This window comes from Diadema setosum, chromosome 1, assembly GCF_964275005.1.
Source record: "Diadema setosum chromosome 1, eeDiaSeto1, whole genome shotgun sequence".
NCBI lineage: Eukaryota > Metazoa > Echinodermata > Echinoidea > Diadematoida > Diadematidae > Diadema > Diadema setosum.
This window is the reverse complement of record NC_092685.1, coordinates 38430874-38455220: the sequence shown is the minus strand read 5'-3', so window position 1 is coordinate 38455220 and position 24347 is coordinate 38430874. Positions and strand designations below refer to the sequence as shown.

The window sequence follows — 24347 nt, the reverse complement described above, 5'->3', positions numbered from 1 at the left end:
GCAATAGACAGAATATATCATGAGGTGAAAGATGAAATGATCCATTCAACTCGGCTGCGCCTTGCTGAATGGATCGAACATTTCATCTTTCACCGAATGAAATATTCTGTCCATTGAACGAATGAAAAACACTTATTTGTTTTATATAATGCCTAAAATAGATCCTTGTCATTTGATGTTTGATTAATTTAGAAACAAGAGAGAATCTGAGATCGAGAGAGTGCTCACTGAGTGCTTTACACTAGCGTGCTGTCACATATACACAATGCAAACGCAAGCGTTTTACACGCTGGCTCTCGGCGAGCGTGCAATGGACCAAATTGTATGGATCCAAAACTGCACGGTAAATGGAGCCACAACTGCACGGATGATGATGTCAGAGTGAAATGGGCCGAATGATCAATGTCAAACAACCAATCAAATGACATGGATCTATTAAGGTATTAAATAAATCTTGCTATACCACTAAAAACCAAATTTAAAGCATTTTGGGTAAAAACAGAATTTTAAATTTCTTGAAAAAAAAATGTGTCGAAACAAAATTTGAGAAAACTCTGTTTTGTAATAAAAACCTGCAGTATTATTGAAAAAAACACAAAACAACAACAACAAACCCAGACAACCAGTACATAATACTGCTAAAGAGGAACAGTTGGCATGTCTGCATGACTGATGGATAACTTTAAACATGCAAGGTAGATTATTTTGCCAACCAAAATAGTCCAGCTATATTTTCTACAAATGCAACGAAGTAATAAGAAGTATGACTAATCTACAACCTTAAGCAAGCAGATTTTATGCATAATGGTTACTATTTGATAGGTCATGATACATGATTCATGTTTGCTACAATTTACATTTCAAATTCGTCATGTCGGCCATGTCTTCAAGCTATTCTTAACATGGTGGCCATCTGCATTTTTTTCTAGAGTCTGTTTTATCTTCTTATCTGATCCTGATTATGAAGTGGAATACTCACCAGGGTTGATACCAGAGTGTTCCAAAGCCTCTTCACAGCTTTGTCTGATCAAAAGAAAGACAAAAACATATTTTGGTGATGACAGCTATCATCAGTCAAGGGATGGCGACACACCCATATCTTTCTTTCTCTACTCTCTCTCGCTATTGATTCCCTGGTCTGCCTATCTATTATATATTTATGTATGTATGTATATATATATATATATATATATATATATATATATATATATATATATATATATATATATATATATATATATATGTGTGTGTATGGATATATATATATATATATATATATATATATATATATTGTTCTGTGTGTATTCATCCATTCATCCATCTGTTCATCTATGTATCATTATTCATCTCAGCCTATTCTTCTCCTTTATCATTTCTACCTATGTAGCAATCACAAATTAGTACACGTAATACATTATTTCATTCATTTGTGAATCATCTTCGAGCATGTGAATCTCTCATCAACCAGGCACACAACGCATTCCCTTGTTAATCCAACCCTACAGTCCATCACTCAATCCTTCCAACTATGCATCTATCCAACTATCTCTGTACAATTTGCCTGTATAATTTGCATACACACACACCCACCCACCCACACACACACACACACACACACACATACACATACACCTTGAAAAAAAAAATCAACCACCAAAGCACTATAACAAATAACTGTTCATTCTGCTGATGTGTCCCATTCAATTTTGCATCAAACATCAATCATCATTCACATTGCCTTTCTATTACCAAGGTTAGATATCACTTCTGACGTAAATGACTTCTAATAAATATCTATTTCATTTCAGGCCGTCATGTAAAGCTTCCCATAGATTCTTCCTGTACCAGGGACTCAAAAACATTTTATTACCTTGCAGGGGGGAAAAAAAAAAGCAAACTCAAATTGCGGTTCCGAGATAATAGACACTGCCATAATGCACACAAGATCAACACTATCATTACTGTCTGGTTCATTCCTATTCATTTTTTTTTTTTTTTTTAGATCTTCAGCCAAAATAATATCAATATTTTGTGGGCACAGCAATCGATGAGATACATTTTAAAAAGATTAATTAAATCCACAGACATGTTCATATTTATCTGTGTTTTTTTTTTTTTTTTGCCTCAGGCTACTAAACCTTCTTAAGAAGGTGAAAACACACACATATTGTAATTAATTGCACTGTATCAATTCATATGCTGTACCTCTTCACCCATGTATTACATGAGTAAAGTTTGAAATGTTTGACATACAATGTAAGTTGTTGCATGCTCTGAATTGTAACATATGAGTTTGGATTTGTAGAGAGCCACATAAGGGAGGAAGTCAATCACTATTTTTTCCCCTCTAACACTGTATTTGCTTTAATTTCAGTGTGGTGTGACTAAGGATTCAGATCTTGCCTTGCCCATCACAGAAATCAAGCTAAAAAGATATCGAAGAGCTACTAGCACTGGCTTGTCTATCAGCAACTCATGATAGCATGACGGCCAATCCGGTCTCAATTTCCTGTCGAGAGAATATTGGCTGGGTGTCTTCTGTCACCCCCACGCTCATGGAGCCCTGTATCCACCAAGAATCTACGTTACAGCACATCCCAGCCCACAATCACATTTGCTAGCCGTATCCACGGCAACCTGATGCAGACAGGGCATCTTCCCTGTCTGTATCAGGTTGCCATGGATACCACCAGCAAATCTTCCATGCTCCTCTCATCTCATAAATCTGCGTAGCTATAAATGCCAACTTCTTCTTGCTACATTGCAGGGTCTTTCTTCTCTCCCACCTCCATTACAGAGAATCACACCATTGTGTTTGGCTGTTGCACATCAAACATTTTTTTTTTAAAGGACAAGTTCACCTTCATAAACATAAGGATTGAGAGAATGCAGCAATATTAGTAGAACACATCAGTGAAAGTTTGAGGAAAATTGGACAATCAATGCAAAAGTTATGAATTTATAAAATTTTTGTGTTGGAACCGCTGGATGAGGAGACTACTAAGGCTCGTGATGTCATATGAATACAACAGTATAAAGAAAATGTAAAGAAAATTCAACATATTTCCACTTTTTTCGCATAATAGAAGATCACTTGACTTGCCTCTTTCTAAAGGCAATGGGAATAATATTACCCATAACATATGTCAGTAACGAGTCAAGGGAATGAGTACTTTTTTCAAAAGATGAAATTTTGTGAAATTCTCTTTATATTTTCCTTATATTGTTGTTCACATGTGACATCATACACTGAAGTAGTCTTCTCATCCAGCGGTGACTGCACAAAAACTTCAAAAATTCATAACTTTTGAACGGATTGTCCGATTTTCCTCAAACTTTCAATGATGTGTTCTACTAATATTGCTACATTCTCTCAATCCTTGTGTTAATGAAGGTGAACTTGTCCTTTAAATACTATAAAACCAGTAACATTCGTGGCTTGAAATTTTCCCAAGCTAGAGCCCACAGCCTTTTCCATGGCATGAAACTTTCACGAAATGCTAACCATGATTATATCATGAGTATGTACTACATGTACTAGTAAAGAAGTGATTTGCTCAACATGCACTGCTGGTAATTTATATAAAACACAAAACATGCGTGCTACTAAACATACATGTATAGTGTGGAAGACAGTGTAGTTGCAATCATTTTGACCGTGCTCTAGGTCTATGAACTGTTACAACAGTGGTACAAGTGAACTTACTTGTACAGTGTACAGTATTGTACTGGCATTCAATGAATTCAGTAGACAAAAAACTTTTGTGTACTTTTTTTTTTCTTTAATCTTGGTTCCATACAAAGTTTGCAAAAGTTTCTATAATGCCCTATAAATGGTAGTTCAACAAATCTAAATCACCAATCACCAATATTTTGTTCAATTTGATCTCTGCATAGTAGACCACATAAATCAGAATATAGCAGCTGCACTATAGAAATGTATCATATCATCATTATCATTTGACATTATAAACATTTTTATCATTACCTAGCTCTCCTCATGAACACCACGGTAATGGTGCACACTGAAAATAATGTATCCTCTATGCATTCACTGATGACACATGGGACAGGAAATTCACTAGCATTAGTCAGGCTGTGAGTATAATATGATAAATGCACCAGGTCACATTCACACTGATACATTTTGTGTGAGTTCAGATTGCACTAGATTGGCAGGAATAGCCTCATTATCTCACAGAGCAGCTAATATATCTACACACATGCAAACGTTATATTCTCCCATACCCGCCTTCCCAAATTAATTTGTGCCATTCCAGCCACCACAGTATCTCAACCACTGGCATTTGAGGCATGAAATGAGGCATCACGGATTTGGCTGCGCAGTCTCTCGGGGTAAGCTGTGATTGCCGTGGTAACCAATAATGGGACATCCCTACACATTCTGCATCAATGAGAAGCGTCACTTTGTAGTCAAAGTGTGAAATTTCAAAATACAATGGTCTTACTTTTGTTATTTTTTTTTATCATAATGAGATATCATTATCATATGAATGGATCTCCATGAAAAATGATAAACTAACTTAACATAAGATACAAACTTTGTGATTTGTATCGCAATGCCTGTACAATCAGTGCTAACCTTTCAAAAGAAAGTACCTGTAAGAAGAAACAGTGTTCTCTGTGTATGATAGCTTGGTACAAATTGTCATGTGCAAAAAATTACCAATCACAGCAAGTTGTATACTGTATATTGTTGCTGGGGTGACAAGACCTCGTATCTACAAAATGTCAAATGTTCAGGAGAGCCAAAAAACATGGCGGCCAAAGCACTGTGGCAAATGGGATAGCCTTTCCTTTGACATGCTGTGGTGGCTTCATTTTTGGAGTAAGACAGTTGGGATTTGGACAGGACATCACTTAAAGGGATGGTACAGTATTGGTGGAGATGAGAATTGGGCTTTTAACTTTTTGCAAGATACCAAGAAAACACATCAGGACTTTGCTGCATAAAAGTTGAGATGAAATGGTAGAACAGAACATACCATTTGAAGAGGAATTCAAAGTTTATTTGATGAAAATCGGGTCCATCCAAAAATAAAGTAAAACAAAGCGATCGTAATAAAGTGTGGGTCCCACACTTTATTAGAATCACTCTTTTTTGGATATCTCAGCCATTTCAAAACCAATTTACATCAAATAAACATTGAATTCCTCATAGAATTACATGCTCTTTCATATTTCATAAGAGGTTTCTCATTATCTCACCAAAAAGTGTTAGAAACCTGAAATTAGGTCTCAACCAAAACTACACAATCCCTTTAACCTATTATTTGACCAATTATTATTATTTAATCCAAAAAAGTCATTTTCACCAAAATTGCAGATACAAGGTCTTGTCACCCCAGCGACCATATTATAAGTGAGCTTCAAGGCCATAAGCTGGTCACTTTACACTGTATGTGTTCTGTTATCATGACCTATATTGTACTTTTTCAATGTCCTACACTTAAAAGGCAAGAGTCTGCTGCTACGCTCACACCATGTTCCCTGTAGCCATGGCAGCCCCATTTGCCCGAAATGTTAGTGCGCCGTGGTAGATGGGATATTCTCCTGTTTTTTAAAATTATGATTAAAATCACTGATCTGATACAAGAGATAGAGTGATGATAGGGTGGCACATGCTTTAGCTATCAACCATAAATATGTGCACCATAAACTTTCAATGCAGTTAATCCCATTTAATGTGCTGTTTTTTTTTTTTGTTTTTTTTTGTTTTTGTTTTTTTTTTTTTAATGAATGTGGTTACCTTCATGTATAATTGTATACCAAAATTGATTAATATGATCTAAAAGTCCCTTTCACTCTGCAATGCTTTGCAATAGATCAACTGACTGGCAGACCAACGGAAACACTGACAGACAAACATTTGTTCGGCACGAGGATGATAACGCTACATGGATGGTAAATTGAGTCACATGAATGCTCCTTGTGTGAATCGCATGAATGCTCCTCCGTAAACGAATCAGGGGAAAATCGCTGCACGCTGAATGCTTTCAATAAGATATTGCATCACTGATGTGTCATGTCGATATTAAACTCGTAACCAATGGTGCATGACAGTTACAGATGGATAGTCTCTGTGCTTATATATTACATTGTACTTTTTATTGAAAAATATCATGTTACCGATGACATATCAGCTGTCTCCCTCAGTACAACTGTATTTGTAGGATTACTGCTGATATACTAGTAATGATATATTTTTAACAAATATGTTGGGAAGAGGAACCCCTGGGATTCAAACCTGTCATCCACTCCTATAATCTATTGCTTTTTCATGAGATATATCGTTGAAAATCTGACATGCTCAGACATTCTCCCAGACTTGCTCTTATCCAGGTCAAATGTGCATACATGAAGAAAAAAAAAAAATAGATGCTCAGTTCATGAGGAATATTCATTCAATTTGCAACTAAGTACTGACATTCTTTATTACAACCTGCATAACATACAGTCAAACCCGTCGACAACCATCACCAAAGGGACACACAAAATGTGGTTGCTTTAGACAGGTGGTTGTTGTAGCCAGGTTCAATGTGGAAGCCATCGTGAGAAATATATTTTGAATGTCCCATACGACCACATGTACACAATGATATTATATATTTCATGGCATTTTTGTGCATGAAAAAACAGCAACACATGTCGAACGAAAAAATGTTACGGGTACCTACTATCCTTTCTGGATGTCACATGATGTCTTTCAACAAAAATGCCTCTTATTTGACATTGACTCCTGCGATAGATTACCATTCACATACTGACTGTGTGCTTGTCTATAGCATTTTTACTTCTAGATCAAAATTCTGATACATTAACTGCCATGTTCTATGTTAGTTATATTTCAATGATAATAATAATAATAAATAACACTTATACTGTAAAACACAATATTTTTGCGGCATGAAATTTTCACGAATTGGGTTGGGGCCGACAGCCTTTTTCGCAGCATGAAATTTTCGCGAGTTGCCTCTAACATTAAATGCATGTACATTGTAGTGTAGACAAGAACTTTCGTGTGCATTTTAATTTTGCGAATCTTGGCTCTCACGAAATTTGCGAAATTAAAATGCAAGCGAACATTCCTCGTTTTACAGTATAGTGCTTAATACTGACGTTTCTAAGCGCATTAATATGGAAAAAATATCAAATTGAATTACAACAACATGTACATATAATATAACAACATAAAAAATTAGGATTGAGCAAATAGATAAGTTTTCAGCAATTATTTTAATGTAATCCAAACTGGATATTACGTATCATCATATTTTGATTTATTTCATGAATTTTCCATTGACAAATACAGAAATGAATTGAATTTTGCTTTTTGTCACTCTTTTACTTTTCATTTTATTTGGTTTTGTGATTGGTCATTGGGTCTGCTAAGAGGGTCATTGGGTCTGCTAAGCTAGTCCTGAAGAGGGTTGTTCGGGTCACATGGTATCGTGAAAAGTTTTGGGGGTTACACAGCACTTATACCGGCTGTTATGGCTAATAGGTTCGAAAAGGGCTGTTGGGTTTTTTTTTTTTTTCTTCTTCTTTTCTTTGTTTAAAGTGACTGATGCTCCTTGCGGGAACAGGTAATGTCATTGTGCACCAAATGGTTGCCCAGCGAAAACCAAAACTGTGGTCACTGGTCATGCCAGGCAAATGGTTCACTATAACCTGCACAATATTTCTCTGCTGGAAATTTCAGTGTGGTCGCTGTTGGCAGGTGGTCATTACAGACAAGTGGTCATTACAGACAATTGGTTATTTCAAGCAGGTTTGACTGTATATCATTAACTTATGTAGCACTTACCATGCAGTTTCATACATATGCTAGGTATATTGGCAATATGTGACCGTGCGTAACAAAACAAACAAAAAGTCATGTCCCTTGATTTTATGTGAGAACTCAAAAAAGGTGAAATGGGTCAACCAAGTCAATATTCAGTTTTCCATATTTTCTGAAAGAGCTATTTTCTTCTACATTATTCTGAAGTTGGGGTCATAACATGAATGGAAGAGTGTGTTTTCAGCAGTTTTTCTACACCCCTTTTTGGGGGGGAGAGTAGTATTATCAGTCATGTCTTAGAGGCCCCTTTTCATTTCTTGAAATCCTTTGCACACTCTTCACTTTCAAGTCTAATATCTTTTGAAAGGATAATACTACTGCTTTGAAAGTTAGCATTAATCATGGACAGAATGTGTTAATAGAACATGCTCAATTTCAGCTTAATCTGATAATCCCTTCATTGTTGCTGCTCCATTAGTTTACATCCTGTGTTTTGTCCCTTTCATCGCACAGCTAGCACAGCTTGTAAAAGATTAAGGGCTTGAATAGACCCTGTACTTCAGAGCCTCTTTTCTCAGTTCACACTTATCCAGAGTGTGTGCTTTCTTTCCAGTATTTAGATAGGTTAGGGGAGTCCATTTGAATTGAGTTATACATCATTTTAAAGCTTAGAGTCTGTTCTTTCAGAGTCTGCCATTAACTAAAAAATCCACGTCTGGTGACTTTTTGTTGGTTTTGTGATGCAGGGTCACATATTGTCATACAGTATGTTCATGTGAGTTTTGTAATCACTAACAGACCACTTATGAGGAGACTTGCCTCTTTTCATCTCCCCCTCCCCGAAAATTTGTCAAACTTACGTGCATTCAGGAGATATCACACCAAATATATAAACTTAACTGGCAAACAGAGAGTGAATTTCAAGTAAAAGCTACAGATTATATGCTACTACATTTGTACCTCTGCTACAATGGAAAGAATCAAGAAATGGAGTCGGGTAAAAAATGATCTATGGCTCTTGAAGAACATGTACAATGTAACAATGCAAACATAATGGTTGCCTCTCTAAAGGCAAAAACTCTGTTCAACACAAACCATGAGCTACTGATACATTCCCATACACCGGAGCATAGTTGAGTAAATCACTAAATGTCTCACATGATTTAAACGGTATGAGGTTTCATGTAACACTCATCCAGACTTTAGCAAAATGCGATCATCACCATCCACACATTTGGAGCAGTAATTCATCATTTATTTATTTATTTATTTATTTAGTCATATTTATACAGGGTGGCCCTATCAGTAGTCAATGCACTGTTCTCCCTAGAGGCCCTGTGTCACAAACTCATTCATAAAAGTCAAACGAAACAGACAAATAACACTACAGAAATATACAACAGAGATTACAGAAAATGGATCTAACAAGATCTACATATATATCAGATAGCAAAAAACCCAGGTTATGAGGCGAAATGTTTCAAATAATTACAGCAAAAGGTAGCTTTTGAAGGAGAACTGCATATAATTGCAGGAAGTGCATTCCAAAGCATAACTCCAGAGAAAGAAAAAGCCCTTTTCCCACTCTCAGAGGTGACTCTGGGCAAAACAAGACCATGGGTGCCCGCCCTTCTTGTCCTGTGCTGATGTGTACTACTGCATAGCGTGAAGCGATCAATCAAATAGGATGGAGCAGAACCATTAATTACATCATATAAGAGCTTAGCCCGATGGAACCGCCAACGTTCCTCCATAGGAATCCAATGCAAAGTTTTGAACATTTGAGAGGAGGGTGTTAAAGGATTTGCTTTCAGTATTATCCTTGCCATTTGTTTATGTTGTTTGATCAGTATCGACCTGTTGCGCTGGTTGCAATTCGTCCAGGCATTACAGCAATAGTCAAAGTAAGGTAAGACCAATGCATTACCAAGCAAGCTAGCGCTGTCAACAGTTAGATATTTTCTAACTCGTCTGAGTAATGCTAATCTGCTAGCTATCTTTTTTGAGGTATATTTGATTTGCTCTTGCCAGCTAAGATGCTGATCCATCCAGACCCCTAAATGCTTCACACTTTGGACCTGTTTAATAATTACATCATTCACCTTAAAGACCATATTCAGATTGGACTGAACAAACTTCTGTTGTGTGCCAACAACAAGTACCTGTGTTTTATCCACATTGAGTGTGAGGTGATTCTCATCTAACCAAGACTTCACTTTCTTGAGTTCTCGGTTTAAAACCATTTCTATTCTTTCAGGATTTGGATCACTGAACATCATAACAGTATCATCTGCATACATCATTATATCACACTCATCAACTACTCTTGGCACTGATGGCAGGTCATTCATGAAAATAGTAAACAACAGAGGTCCTAATATGGACCCCTGCGGTACTCCAAACTTTGTTTCATGAATGGCAGATTTCTTTTTTTGAACAACAGTATACTGAGTTCGCTCGTTTAAGTAGGAAGTAAACCACTTAAGAGCTGTTCCCTCAATACCGTACATTTGTAACTTCCTAAGTAATATCGCATGATCTACTGTGTCGAATGCCTTCCTTATATCAAGGAAGACAAGACCAGTAAAACTTCCTCTATCCATATTCCTCAATAAGAGGTCAGAAACAAAAGTCAAAACAGTATGAGTGGAATGGCCCTTTCTGAAACCCGACTGATGGGGGGTAAGTAGACCATTGTCAACAAAGTAATCATGGAGTTGGTTGTGTACACTTTTTTCAAGTATCTTGACAATAACAGGTAGTACTGAAATTAGTCGATAATTGTCAATGTTAGTCTTGTCTCCTCCCTTGTGAATTGGGGTTACTTTTGCCCGTTTCCAACAAGGGGGGATAACACCTGCTCGAATGGAACAATTATACATCTTTGTAACTGATTGTGCTATGACAGGTGCTGCCAACCTGAGCAAATGACTACTAAAACCATCTAAACCAGCGGATTTGGCTGCTTCAATGGATTTTAGTTCCTTTTCAACAAATTCTTTATCAATGTCAGTCAAAGTAAATGTGTTCATAGCATGCCCTCTATCTGACAAGAAAACAGGTGACTGATTTTGCAAATGGAACTTTGAAACAAGTTCTCTCCCAATTGATACAAAATACTTGTTGAACATAATTGCAATTTTGAGGGGATCACATTCTACTTGATCACCAAGTGACAGACTCAATGGGGTGAACCTCACACTGGTGGGCGCTATTTCTTTCAAAATTTTCCACAATTGCCTTGGATTGTTTTTATTTGAAACTATTTGAGTTTTACAGAAATCTCTCTTAAGTCTAAAGCGGAGGTTATTAACATAATTACGACAATTTCTGTACAACTGCCAGTCAAGTTTGGTGTTTGACTTTTCGGCCTTCTCTCGTAACCGATCCCTTTCACTTGACAGAGATATCAACTCAGGTGAAACCCAAGGTGTCTTATTCCCTCTAACTCTCTTTGTGACTAGTGGAGCATGTCTGTCACATGACTGAACAAATATATCTTTCCACATATCCCATATTCCATGAATATCTTGCGACCAGACAATATCTTTCAAACATTCTTCTAGGTCTGTAAGAAACATATTCTCATTAAGTTGTTTGATATTTCGTGCGGTAATCATTCTTGGTGGTACATAAGGTCGAAAGAGTCTACGCACAACATACACAAGCCGGTGGTCACTCAAACCAAGTGGAACAACATTTGATTCACATACATTTTGGGGAGTGTTTGACAGAACAAGATCAATTAATGTAGTACTCCTATCAGTTACTCTAGTCGGGATTTTGATCATTTGATGCAAACTGTTATGATTACATAATTGGTTAACAAAGCGGGATCCTCTACCACTTAACACATCATAATTGAAATCCCCCAGAATAAAACATTCAAAGCCAGTTTGAGTGGCTAAAGATATTGCATCATCGAGTTTGTTGAAATAATCTACATCAGAGTCAAGGGGTCTGTAAAATGTCCCAACTAGTATAGGCCTTGTACATGGTAGTTTGACTTCAACCCATAAACTTTCCAAACCAGGTTGTTCAAGGTTGACTCTGCGAGTATATGAAAGCTTATCTGTTACATACACCACAACACCGCCTCCGCGGCGGTTGCGATCTGTACGTTCAATCATATAACCATCCAAAAACAATTCAGCATCACCTACTGTTCCATCTAAATGAGATTCTGAAAAAGTTAGCACATCAAAGATCTTATTTGCAAACTTATCCCTAATGTGGTCAATTTTGGGATAAAGGCTACAAATATTTAAATGAGCAAACGTCAAACCTTTAGATTTTACTTCAATACGTGAGTGTAAATTAAATACATTAGACTGGTCATTCATATCATTTTCCTCATCAGCAGTAGCTTTCTCCAAAAAATTGCTTGTATTCTGACTTAGCGTTCTTTTTCTGGCCCATCTACCGCGATGTGTTCTTTTGCGTCGTCCAATCCGAAGACTGCAGATTCGTCTCCATACATCAGGCTGAAATCTATGACACTGGTTATTCGTGTTCAAAAGATGTAGTGTAGGGGGGTCATACGTAATTTGTTGAGACACACGGTGAGGAATCTCATCTTGGTTGACAGGTAATTCACTGTCCTCCTTCTGAATAGGTCCAGGGTTTGGATCAACATCACCGCATACCAGTATTGACGAGTTAACTACAGCTGCGCAGTTCGGATAATAGGATACTGGGGCCCCATAATGCTTAACACTTGCTGCTGGTTCTTGGATCTCCTTCCATTGAATAGCAGAACAGTAAAGCTGGTATTCAAGTTCACTGGACAAAGCATTCCTCAGCAGGAAGATGAAGAAGATAGTCCAGGCTTTCAAACACCCCATTGTGCTCCAGAGACTTAAGTCCAGTGTAATGGTAAAGAAGCTATAGATGATCAGTAGAGTATGAAGAGGTGTAGAAAAACATTGGGCTGTGTAGTGTAATGGTGGCCAAGATCCAAAATCCAAGCTCAGTCCAAGAAAAAGTTCCATCTCTCTCTACCGTCTAAATCGGCAAAAATATAGAGCAGAATTTGTCCCATCTAGTCAGAAGGGCATCCCGAACAAGTTTCTCAAGTAGAATAAACAAAAAGTCACAAATGTACGCCACAATCACCAACTCATTAAGAGCACACACGAAGGGGCTACCTAGCTAGGTGCACACCTTTCTGACAACTTCCATCATTCTTTCTGATTTCCTACAGGTGTGACTTATTTCTGTGTGTAATCATAACCAGGAAGAAAAATATGTAAAGAAAACAAAAATGGCACATTTTGGGAAAAGAGCAAGCAAAGTAGCACAGGTTGCAAATTCTACAAATAACAAGAAAACTCCAACAAGGACATTGTTGCAAAGTGGAGTATAACAGCCTGGTACTGGATAGAAAAAAAAAAAAGGCAATCACAAAAAACCCTCATCAAATATGCATCAGCAATCGCAGCAGCATTCACTACGATTATTATTCCCTCAAACAGAGTCATCACATTATGAAAGCAATCAAAATGAAAGGATAAAGGGGACCTTTGCGGGATGCCATCAATCAAAAATGACATCCTTTGTGCCGCCTCCCGTCATCCGACGAGCCCCGCCGTCGGAGACAACTAAACCTGTTGGGCCTCTCTGCCACCCCTCACTGGGCAGCTTCAGCTTTTTTTTTTCTCTCTCTCTCTTTAAAGGATCACCCACTTTTGCTGCGAAACAGCGGCAGCTTCGGTGTGATTATTTGGTTGCCATGGCGTTTCCATGGAGAAGCACGCAGGAGCAGCTGCCTGGATCGCTATCATTTTTACACTCGTGAATGAACGACTTGTTTCCCCTGGCTACGTTCAAACTGAAGAGCACAAAAGAATGGTACTAGCATTTGAAGTTGCTGCACTGATACACACAAAGTTGTTTTCTGATTGACTGAATTGATCACACAAGCCTTAATTGAACTGGTAATTCTGTGAAGAAGTAAATAGTAATAACAAGTTTTGTCTTAACCTCCTGTCACCAAGAAGTACCGGTAATACACATTAAAACAAACAAACAAACAAACAAGTTTGAGCAAGCCTGAAGGTAAAAATACAGTGTAGATGAGGTCAACTTGTGAAAACTAGATTATTGTTACATTAAAATATGATTAATATACACATCAAGCCTACCTACCTATGTATATCATGCCAGCAAAATCCTTTTGTGTATACATTCCATACTAGCCATTACAACACCTTGGTAAAAGTGTGACTGGCTATCAAAAGTGACATACAGGCACTGATTCTACTGAAATCAAACACACATAAAAAGTCTATCGGTTCAAACTTTCATTGCCAAGATACGTACATAATACAAAATTTTGATATGCTTTGAGTTCATTCTTACGTACACCTGACAGCAACCTGAAGGCATTCATGACACTGCCTCAGCCAGTACAACATTATGGAGGCATATTTCAATGTTTTAACAGGTTCCCTGAAAGATTCTGAAGTCGACCCCACTGACTTTGCAGCCTTATTGCACAGAACACCCACATGGCTCCCTTCACAGGGAGTTAAGACTTTGCACAAAAGTAGTCTACCTGGACGACTGAAACTTTATTTCACCTGCCTTTCACATCAGTGTGTGCCCATCAAGCACTGAACTTGACGATACACTTTTGAAAGCTGCCATTATCGATCCACCCAGAATGCAATCGTCACAACGAGGAGACTCACCGACACCTACACGTCTCATTTTGATTTCTGCTTTGATAACAACTCAGAGGGGGCAAACACGTACCTCCAGCTATTCACAAGAAAGGTTGGCATGGCAACCGCTGATGGCCCTTGGTCTCATTTTTACCTCACAGGTGGTGGCAGAGACACATAGACAAGAAAGGGCATTTAAATAAAAAATGGTTTTTAAAGAAATGAAGGAACAAGTTGTTCCATTTGAATGGGCAGCTGCTGTGAACATTTCTCACATTGGTAGCTGCACTTGCCACATAGATACCTTCCAAAAGCAGGGCGCAGTGCAGAAGGTCTTCCGTGCTATTGGCCTTCTGAATGGCCATTGACAATTGAAGGGAAGTTCCAAAAGCCACTTCCAAAATGCCCGCCAGGAATATATCCAGACATTTGAAGTTCTATTCCCTTTGATCATCACTGCACACACTGGAAACTGCCTTTTGCCGTTTCTAAGCCTACCACATGTCTGGTTCCCTTGTTAGTGTCAAACAATGAGCCATTTTCCAATGGAGACACTGTATAAAATGTGACATTCCTGCTACGGCATACAGGTTCATTTTGGAAAGCCAGCCCCTTTCACCAAAGCATGCACCCAGTGATCACTTTATTTTGTACAAAAGAACAAATTATGTCAAATTTGGTGCAAGAACAACAAAATGTCCAGTGTTAAGAGATTAAGGCTTTGTATGAACTCTTGGTTTGAATTCTGCCATGTTTCAAAGGGGAGACCTTCCTTGTGGTCTACATCAAGATACAGTAATGCTTCTAAAATAAGGAATACCGTAATCACTGTACATCGATTTTCACAGTTGATTAACACACACTACATTGTACTTCCCTGCCAACAAAAACACAAACAACAAACTCAGAAGTACACACACTATATGGATAGATAGATAATATACCCACACACACATTGTACACACACGCATAGGCCCAAATTCATGAAGGTGGTATGATCTATGTCCATAGTTTAAACCATGGATAAAAATTGTACCACCATCGTGAATTTGGGCCCTTGAAAATAAACCAGTGCTAGCATATATATGCACTGCATTCACTGACTTCAGTCAGTGAATGCAGATCATAGATCAAAAAGAGATCATAGAGCCAGTTTGTGTGTCTGTTCATGCCTGTGACAAATATCTCTCTGGTTAACACACAAATGAGTGTACACATAAAAACCTTTCAGTGTTTTCAATTGATCAGGTAAAGCAAGAAGTATCTTGCAAAATCTTCAGAGAATAAAGCCGGAGACAGAATTGTTGTAATTGAGTATTGTAGAACAAGCTGCCTACAGCAGTAGATATTGAAACAGCAAAGGAAATTAGTTTTAGGTACTTGTAGCAGAACAAGTAGTAGTAGTTGTAATAGTGATACATTTGTAGTTAGCAAAAGTAGTAGAATACTGTAAAACGAGGAATGTTCGTGTGCATTTTAATTTCGCGAACGCCAAGATTCGCGAAAGTAAAATGCACGTGAAAGTTCCTGTCTATGCTATATGCATTGAAAGCCAGTGGCAATTTGCAAAAATTTTATGCCACGAAAAAGGCCGTCGGCTCCAATTCGCGAAAATTTCATGCCACAAATATATCATGTTTTATAGTAAATACTGGTGATAGCAGCAGTATTGGTTGTAAGAGAAGCAGACACAGTAGCAATAGTAGCAACTGAGTATTAGTAGGCTGATTGTACATAGTAGTAGTGGTAGTAGTAGTAGTAGTAGTAGTAGTAGTAGTAGTAGTAGTAGTAATAGTAGTAATAGTAGTAGTAGTAGTAGTAGTAGTAGTAGTAGTAGTAGTAGTAGTAGTAGTAGTAGTAGAAGTGGTATTGGTGTAGTAGTATTGGTGGTAACAATAATTGTACATACTATGTAGTAGTATTGGTAGTAGTAGTAGTAGTAGTAGTAGTAGTAGCAGTAGTAGTAGTAGTAGAAGTGGTATTGGTGTAGTAGTATTGGTGGTTACAATTGTTGTAGTAGTAGTACTGGTATTTAGTAGTAGTAGTAGTAGTAGTAGTAGTAGTAGCAGTAGTAGAAGAAGTGGTATTGGTGTAGTAGTATTGGTGGTCACAACAGTTGTAGCTTTCATAGAATGAAAAGTGTGTTGAAGTAGTAGTAGGACCACTGGGGGGAAAAAAAAATATTGACACATTTTCAGCAGAGTAAATGGCTTCCCACTAGACACACATGGGATATAATCAACACATGGCTACAGTGTAAAAATTTATGAAGAAAAAGTTGAAAAGCAGACCAACTAGTGCATTTAGCTATGTAGCCTTATACTAACATCATCCCAGCAGCTTCGTACTTGTCCTACTATATCAGACATTGCAAAAGTAGCTACTACCACGTATGAAAGTCACTGCAAAGGAATTGCACACATACATAAAAAATACATCGATAGCCCTAGGGCACATCCATTCTACACGTGCACTAGCAGGCACATGGCCTCTTGGCAAGGAGACAAAAAATAAGGTATGGAATCATGTGACAAGGCTAAAACTGATCTATTGTACGATCACTACATCATGCCCCACTCCGTCTTGGCGGTGAGACTTTGGTAAACAGACTTGGGATGGCAATCAATGGTGATTTGATTAGAGGGATAGTATAGTTCGGGTTGAGATGGGGGGGGGGGGTTCAGATTTTAAAGGGATGGTATAGTATCGGTTTAGATGAGGATTTAGCTTTCAACTTTTTGCTAGATACTTAGAAACCACTTCACGAAATGTCAAAGAGCACACAATTCTAAGAGGATTTCAAAGATCATTTGATGAAAATTGGTTATGAAATGGCTGAAATATTCAATTACAAAGAGGTCCTAACAAAAGGTGGGACCCACCTTTTGATAGGACCACTTTGTTTTACTTTGCTTTGGATATCTCAGCCATTTCAAAACTGGTTTTCATCAAATACACTTTGAATTTCTCTTAGAATTGTATGTTCTTTATTATTTCACATGTGGTTTCTAATTATCTCCTAAAAATTCAAATCTGAATCCCCACCTCAACAAAAACTATACCATCCCTTTAACATACTGAGATAGAAAATGAATGGATGGAGAGAGAGAGAGAGTCTACTCCTTTCCTTTCTTCTTTTCTTTTTTTCTTATATATTCTTTCTATTTTTCTTTTCTTTTTTGTCTGCATGCCACAAGAGTTGGAAATGTATGCTAGCACTCAAAGACAGCACTCCACAAGCAGAAGAGAAGATGCACAATGTATCATGTGTATGACAGGTAGCACTACAAATGTTTGGCAAATAAAAATCATTCTTTTATAGGACCTTTTGTATCTTCAGACCTTAGTGTGCACAAACTCACTTCTACAATTTTACATGTGCAGTTACCACGTAAGGGAAAAATTATTATGTGATCAATTGAAGGAGAGAATTTCAAGAATGAGGACAATTACAGTTACACAAATGAATAGAAAAGGCATTTCTATAAAAGATCAGAAAAATGTCAAGCACACTAGTTGCTAGTATCAAATTTGATTGCATTTCAGCAAGGACATGTCAACAATTAGTCATGGACGATTGATTGCATGGATTCAATATACTTTAAATCATTGCTAGAGGCGCGGTCAGACTGGCAAAATATCTAAAAGTTGTACTACTTCTGGTCCTGGAAAAGATGGTGTTTAAGATTTACATGCTTTTGATTTAAATATAAAACACTGCCCTCCCTTTCTCCCTCCACCCAGCTTGGGACATGTGTACCATCTACACAGCTCTGTGACTCTGTGCCTTTAAAATTATTCCTGCAAAAGAACTATTGAAATATGATCATTGAATGGGAAAAATTGATTTCAACCATTGGGCCCCATCCCAACTCAAAACCCCTCAGGCGGCCAATCAGATCACTACTGCTACTATCACACGATGAAAAATAGAATAATAATGGGTGTTATACAAAGAGTAGAACATGGGAAAAAGTGTACTTGAACAACAATTGGCAGGCAAAAAAAAAAATGCTACAGGAATGGAAAGATTTAATACAAAAGGTAACACTCTGCAACATACTGCAGAAAAATTTAAAAGTGGGATCTTGGAGTTCAAGGGTTCACAAATGTCTCAGAGGACAGAAGGGTTTGGAAAAAAAAAATGGGTCTGTTTAAGGGAAGTGTTAACAAAAACAGCTCTCCCAAATAAAAGGGTTGGCAAAAAGCTCTGCTTTGAAATCTAAACAGGTTAAAAAGACCTGGGGCATGTTGCATAGAACATTTAACCTAAGAAAAAAAGAACTAAAAACTCAGGTTAGCATGACTCTGAAAGTGTCTTCACATAGGAAAAATTTCTGTTAAAAATCAACCTCAGATTTTCTCAGGTAAAAAGTCTTATGCAACAAGCCAAAGGATGTGCAAAATGCCAGGGTGTACACATGGCTCTGGAGGTAGAAGAATTTAAAGGACAAGTTCCCCCTTCATTAACATAAGGATTGAGAGAATGTAGCAATATTAGTAGAACACATCATTGAAAGTTTGAGGAAAATCGGACAATCCGTTCAAAAGTTATGAATTTTTGAAGTTTTTGTGCAGTCACTGCTGGATGGGAAGACTACTGCAGTGTATGATGTCCCATGCATACAACAATATAAGGAAAATATAAAGAGAATTTCACAAAATTTCATCTTTTGAAGAAAGTACACATTCCCTTGACTCGTTACTGACATTATGTTATGGGTAATATTATTCCCATTGCCTTTAGAAAGAGGCAAGTCGAGTACTCTTTTATTATGCGAAAAAAGTGAAAATATGTTGAATTTTCTTTACATTTTATTTATACTGTTGTACTCATGTGACATCACAAGCCTTACTAGTCTCCTCATCCAGCGGTTCCAACACAAAAATTTAAAAAATTCATAACTTTTGCATTGATTGTCCAATTTTCCTCAAACTTTCACTGATGTGTTCTACTAATATTGCTGCATTCTCTCAATCCTTATGTTTATGAAGGTGAACTTGTCCTTTAATGACTACTCCAGGAATCAAAGGATTAAGTGAAAAAGGCTGTGAAATTTAAGAGGCTACAGGTAAACAACAGTACCAAAGGAAGCATATTTGACAATAGGGCTCTACAAGTCAGAGAGTGCATTAAAAAATGGATGGGTTTAATACAAAAGCCTACCTAAATTGGAAAGATTGCCAAATTTCTCTGTGACTGGAACCTTGGGTAAAAAATTTGGAAGGCATGGAAGGGTTTACTACATGAACGTCTGACCGTGGAAAAGCATTCGAAGAAAAGCCATGCGAAAGAAATATTAAAGGCAAAAAGGCTATGAGAAAACACACACACACACAACTACACAAATACAACATGGGGAGGAGATTAAAAAACAACAACAAAACACCGTAATATAAATTGCACATGTATGTTATATGTATCTTAAGAGCACAATGTTTGAAAATTTATAGTCAGTTAGCATTTGAAGGAAAAGACAAAGATTAACTTCTATATAATGGACCCATTAACTACAACTGATCACTGAGAAATTATATTCTTTACCTACATTAAGTACGTACACACAATATGACTTTGCTATGCTGTTTCTGGATGTAAAGAAGATCTTTCAAATTTACAGCTTTGGATCTTTGGTATTAAAGTGCCCCTGAGCCCAGTCAAACAGTGACTACAATAGTTCACTTGAGCCACATGACTAGAAAAACTTTGAGACGGAAGTAAAGAATTTGTTGTACACCAACATAGAATCTATGTCAGCCTTGCTGAAAATTACATCATCCATACTAACAAAAACAGAATGGGTATATTTTCTGTGTTTCCCCCAACACCATGTTTGGATCGGTTGTCACGGCAACAACCTGCACAACCCGACTCCCAAGTTGTATGCCCATTATCTTTTCAATGCATAAAGGCGGCAGCATGACGGCGTGTCTTTTGTGTGAAAAGAACCTGAACTTTATCTGATCGAACGCTTGCATATTCCACCACAATGGCAGATATAAGGCCTCATGGCTAAGACTCCAAAACTCAACTGCCACAAGGACATGGGAACTAAACTGGGGAATCTTATCATCATTCATACCATTGTTTTTGCTTACTCACTTGGTGAGGAGAACCGACTGAACTATACAGCAAATATGATGCCACATTGAAAATATGGCATTGAGAGGCACCTGGGCACTATGTTAGTCCACAAGGACATGAAGCAAGAAGACAAAGACATATCAACACAGATTCAGGAAGTTAAGAATCATAAAATGGAAAAAAAAAAAAACAAGCACTTAAGCACACACCTGTAATAATACCTTCAGTCATGTTCCAGGAAACATGATTATTTTTCTTTTAACTATGACTCATTTTAAAAAAGAGAAAATGCTAGTGTCAACTTATGGGGGACCGTGTTGACTTTTTAACTCTAATTTTGGTTAGCTCCATCCTAAGGAATAGGTTGTTTGAACAGGTGAAACAAGGTCAGAAACATCTTGTGCCTTTTAATGATTTTTTAAAAATTGTTTTGGTATCACACCAACAAGCTGCTATTACAATTAAGCTGAAGTTCATTATGAATGTCAGTTTATGACTAAATAGCAAAGCCAAGAGTGGGATGGAGATCATGAATTTCACTAATTCAGCATTATTCCAGGATTCCTTGTAACCAGAAAGGTATTAACATCTGCAAAGTGCTTGCTACTGCCCATTACACTCTGTTAGCTCAACTTCTGAAGAAAAGAAATGGAGTCATCATAGAGATAATGCTGTGTGGCTTGTGACTGTTTATAGATAATTCTATGTTCGACCATGGTTGTGCCTCACACTTTTGATATTTCCCTGGAGCTTCCTCTATGCATGTTTGTTTGTTTGTTTGTTATAGCAATATGTCCATGGCAGACAGAGTGAGTACATGAATTGTAGCATAAAGTTAGCAGCTTTTCAGATAAAGAAGGTTTGTACTTCCAAAGGACACATTACATGCTTGCCTGCAATATGCACGACTGATTAGAAATCACACAATTTCAGCAATAAGAGGTTGAAAAAAGGCCAAATCTGTGACTTTTCCAATCTTCATGTAACCCTGTCCACAACTTCATCAGAATCCCAAAGCAACATGTGCCCCAAATTTACTGATATTCTGAATGCACTTTGCTTGATAGGGTTGGGGGGCAGGTGGAGGAATGTAATTAAAAAGGGGAAGGACCAAAAAGATACTGAACAGCACACAAGTCGATGACTAACTTCCATGGAGCAACAGATAGTGCAGCATATCAATGGCTACACGTATGTGGAGCACTAAATCATCTCTAAGCACTTCCATGGTACTTAGTCACTACTCACTGTTTGCGTATTTCTATGGTGAGGGTGACAACAGTTCAAAACATTGGCTCCCAAACTGCAGGACACTGGGGGGCAAATCGCAACAAACAAATCTGTGTGAGAATTGTGCGCCATCTTTCGTTCCAGGCAGGTGGATTCGTTAGGGCGTTGCTATGGATGTCACTTTCCACTGCAATGCACAAACACAATGCAGGATTTTTTTGCTAGCGTGCATGGAAATGGCCGTCATATATCGGCAGCCTTCGTTTCTGAATTGTGGGAACTGAGCCATCTGATGCAGATGGCGTCACATTTAAAGAGTGTGTTTTGTTTTCCAGTAAAGAATTAAGTGTTGCCTCAACATTGGGTAATACAAGTATATACGATGCAAACAAACTCCGCAAACTATGAACACATCAGTACAAATATCTACCACCACAGTGTGAAGAATACATTAAAGGCATAATTTACCATTTGCAGATGAAACTAAAACCCAGCATTAGTGCTTTGAAATAGTTCTAAAAAGTGAGTTAGGGATAGAAACAACCACTGTCAAAATCTGAATCCGTATAATTGATGTTAAGTGTTGTTAGATACACGAAATGTGAACAATAATTATAATAAAAATGTTTCCAGACTAAACCATCTACAGTTATGGTTTATTGAGAAAAACACTGATATCTCCTTATATTTTAGGCTTTATTACGAAAATTTCATATGGTAGGACGTTTTGTGATACAACACACCTACACATATGCATCAAATGTGATATCTTGAACGTTTTTTAAATCACTGCTCCCAAAGGTAAACTGGACCTTAAAAGGGATGATAAAGTTTCAGTTGAGATGCATGGAACTTCAGTTTTCAAACGTTTATACTTTTCTGATGATGATTTTTTTGAGATAATGAGAAGCATCTTATGAAATATGAAAGAGCATATTGTCGCTGGGCTGACAAGACCTTGTATCTCAAATTTGGGTAAAAATTACCTTCTTTGCATTAAAGGCATAATTTATCATTTGCAGATGAGTCAAAAACCCCATCATTAGTGCTTTAAAATGGTTCTAAAATGTGAGTTAGGGATAGAAACAACCAATGTAAAAATTTGAAGCAGTATAATTGATGTTAAGTATTGTTAAATAAACAAAATGTGAACAATAGTTATAATAAAAATGTTTCCAGACTAAACCACCTAGTTATGGTTTAATGAGAAAAATAGTGATATCTCCTCATATTTTAGGCTTTATTACAAAAATTTTATATGGTAGTTTTGTGAAACAACTGACCTACACATATGCATCAAAAGTGATATCTTGAACATTTTTTAAATCACTGCTCCCAAAGGTAAACAGGACCTTCAATGGTCAACTAATCAGTTAAGTAATGTCCTGTCCAAATCCTAGCTGTCTTTAATACCCCCCCAAAAAAAATGAAGCCATCAAGGCATGTCAAAGGAAAGTCTATCCCATTGATATATTGCTTTGGCTGTCATGTTTTTTACTCTCCTGAACATTTGACATTTTTTAGATATGAGGTCTTGTCGCCCCAGTGATAATATAATTCTCAGAGGAATTCAAAGCTTGTTTTCAAATTGTGAAAATTGGCTCTGAAATGGCTGATATATCCTAAAATCCTAATGCTTCGAAAATGTGAGTTAGGTAGTGTAGAAACAACCACTGTAAAAATTTGAATCCGTATAATGGATGTTCAGTATTGTTAAATACACAAAATGTGAACAACAGTTATAAAAAATATGTTTCCAGACTTAACCGTCCACAGTCCAACGGTTTAAGGAGAAAAGTACTGATATCTCTTTTTATACAACACCTATTTAGAATGTAGCTATCCGATTGGTCGATTGCCCATCACGTGACATTTAGTGAAAGGTTCTATTCCACGCTCTGGCTGTCTCAGCGAGCAATTTTGATTTGATCAAAATGTTCTATTGCACACGCTCTGATGTCACAATAAACAAACATGTGCTGCGCACACTCAACAACTACATGCGCGCTTACAATTGCGTACTTTTGTCACTATTTTTTGTAGACAACTTCGTTTCGCATACGTACGTACGCGTACACGTTAATATGTGCATACACGGTGACTGCGACTGTGAGGCTACTCATTCATCTTTCAAGGAAAATTGTTGTCATTTCTGTGCTAAATTCAAGAATCTGTGAGTACCAAATTCGTTGACGTTTGAGGTGTTGTATAAAACAAATAGTGTATGGTCTTTACTCGTGCAATGGAACAAGATTTCGCACTCGGTGAAAGATGAGGCGCACTATTTAACTCGGCTTCACCTCGTTGAATAGAGCGCCTCTATCTTTCACCTCGTGCGAAATCTCGTACCATTGCACTTGTGACCATTCGATCACTATTTGTATAATATGTTAGGCTTTATTACAAAAATTTTATATGGTAGGATGTTTTGTGCTACAACAGACCTACACATGTGCATCAAAAAGTGATATCTTGAACATTTTTAAAATCACTGCTCCCAAAGGTAAACAAGACCTTTACCATCCAGGTTAATGAGTTGTATAAGTTACCCTATACTGTAATA

The 24347-nt window shown here is 37.3% G+C and overlaps 1 protein-coding gene across 1 annotated transcript in view; it reads right to left on the bottom strand.

The window, feature by feature from the left end:
• LOC140235490 (uncharacterized) overlaps positions 1-24347 on the bottom strand; it is a 31928-nt gene that overhangs the window by 181 nt on the left and 7400 nt on the right. The window contains exon 5 of the mRNA XM_072315549.1: positions 980-1023. Within this exon, the coding sequence (XP_072171650.1) occupies positions 980-1023 (44 nt within the window). The remainder of the gene's footprint in view (positions 1-979; positions 1024-24347) is intronic.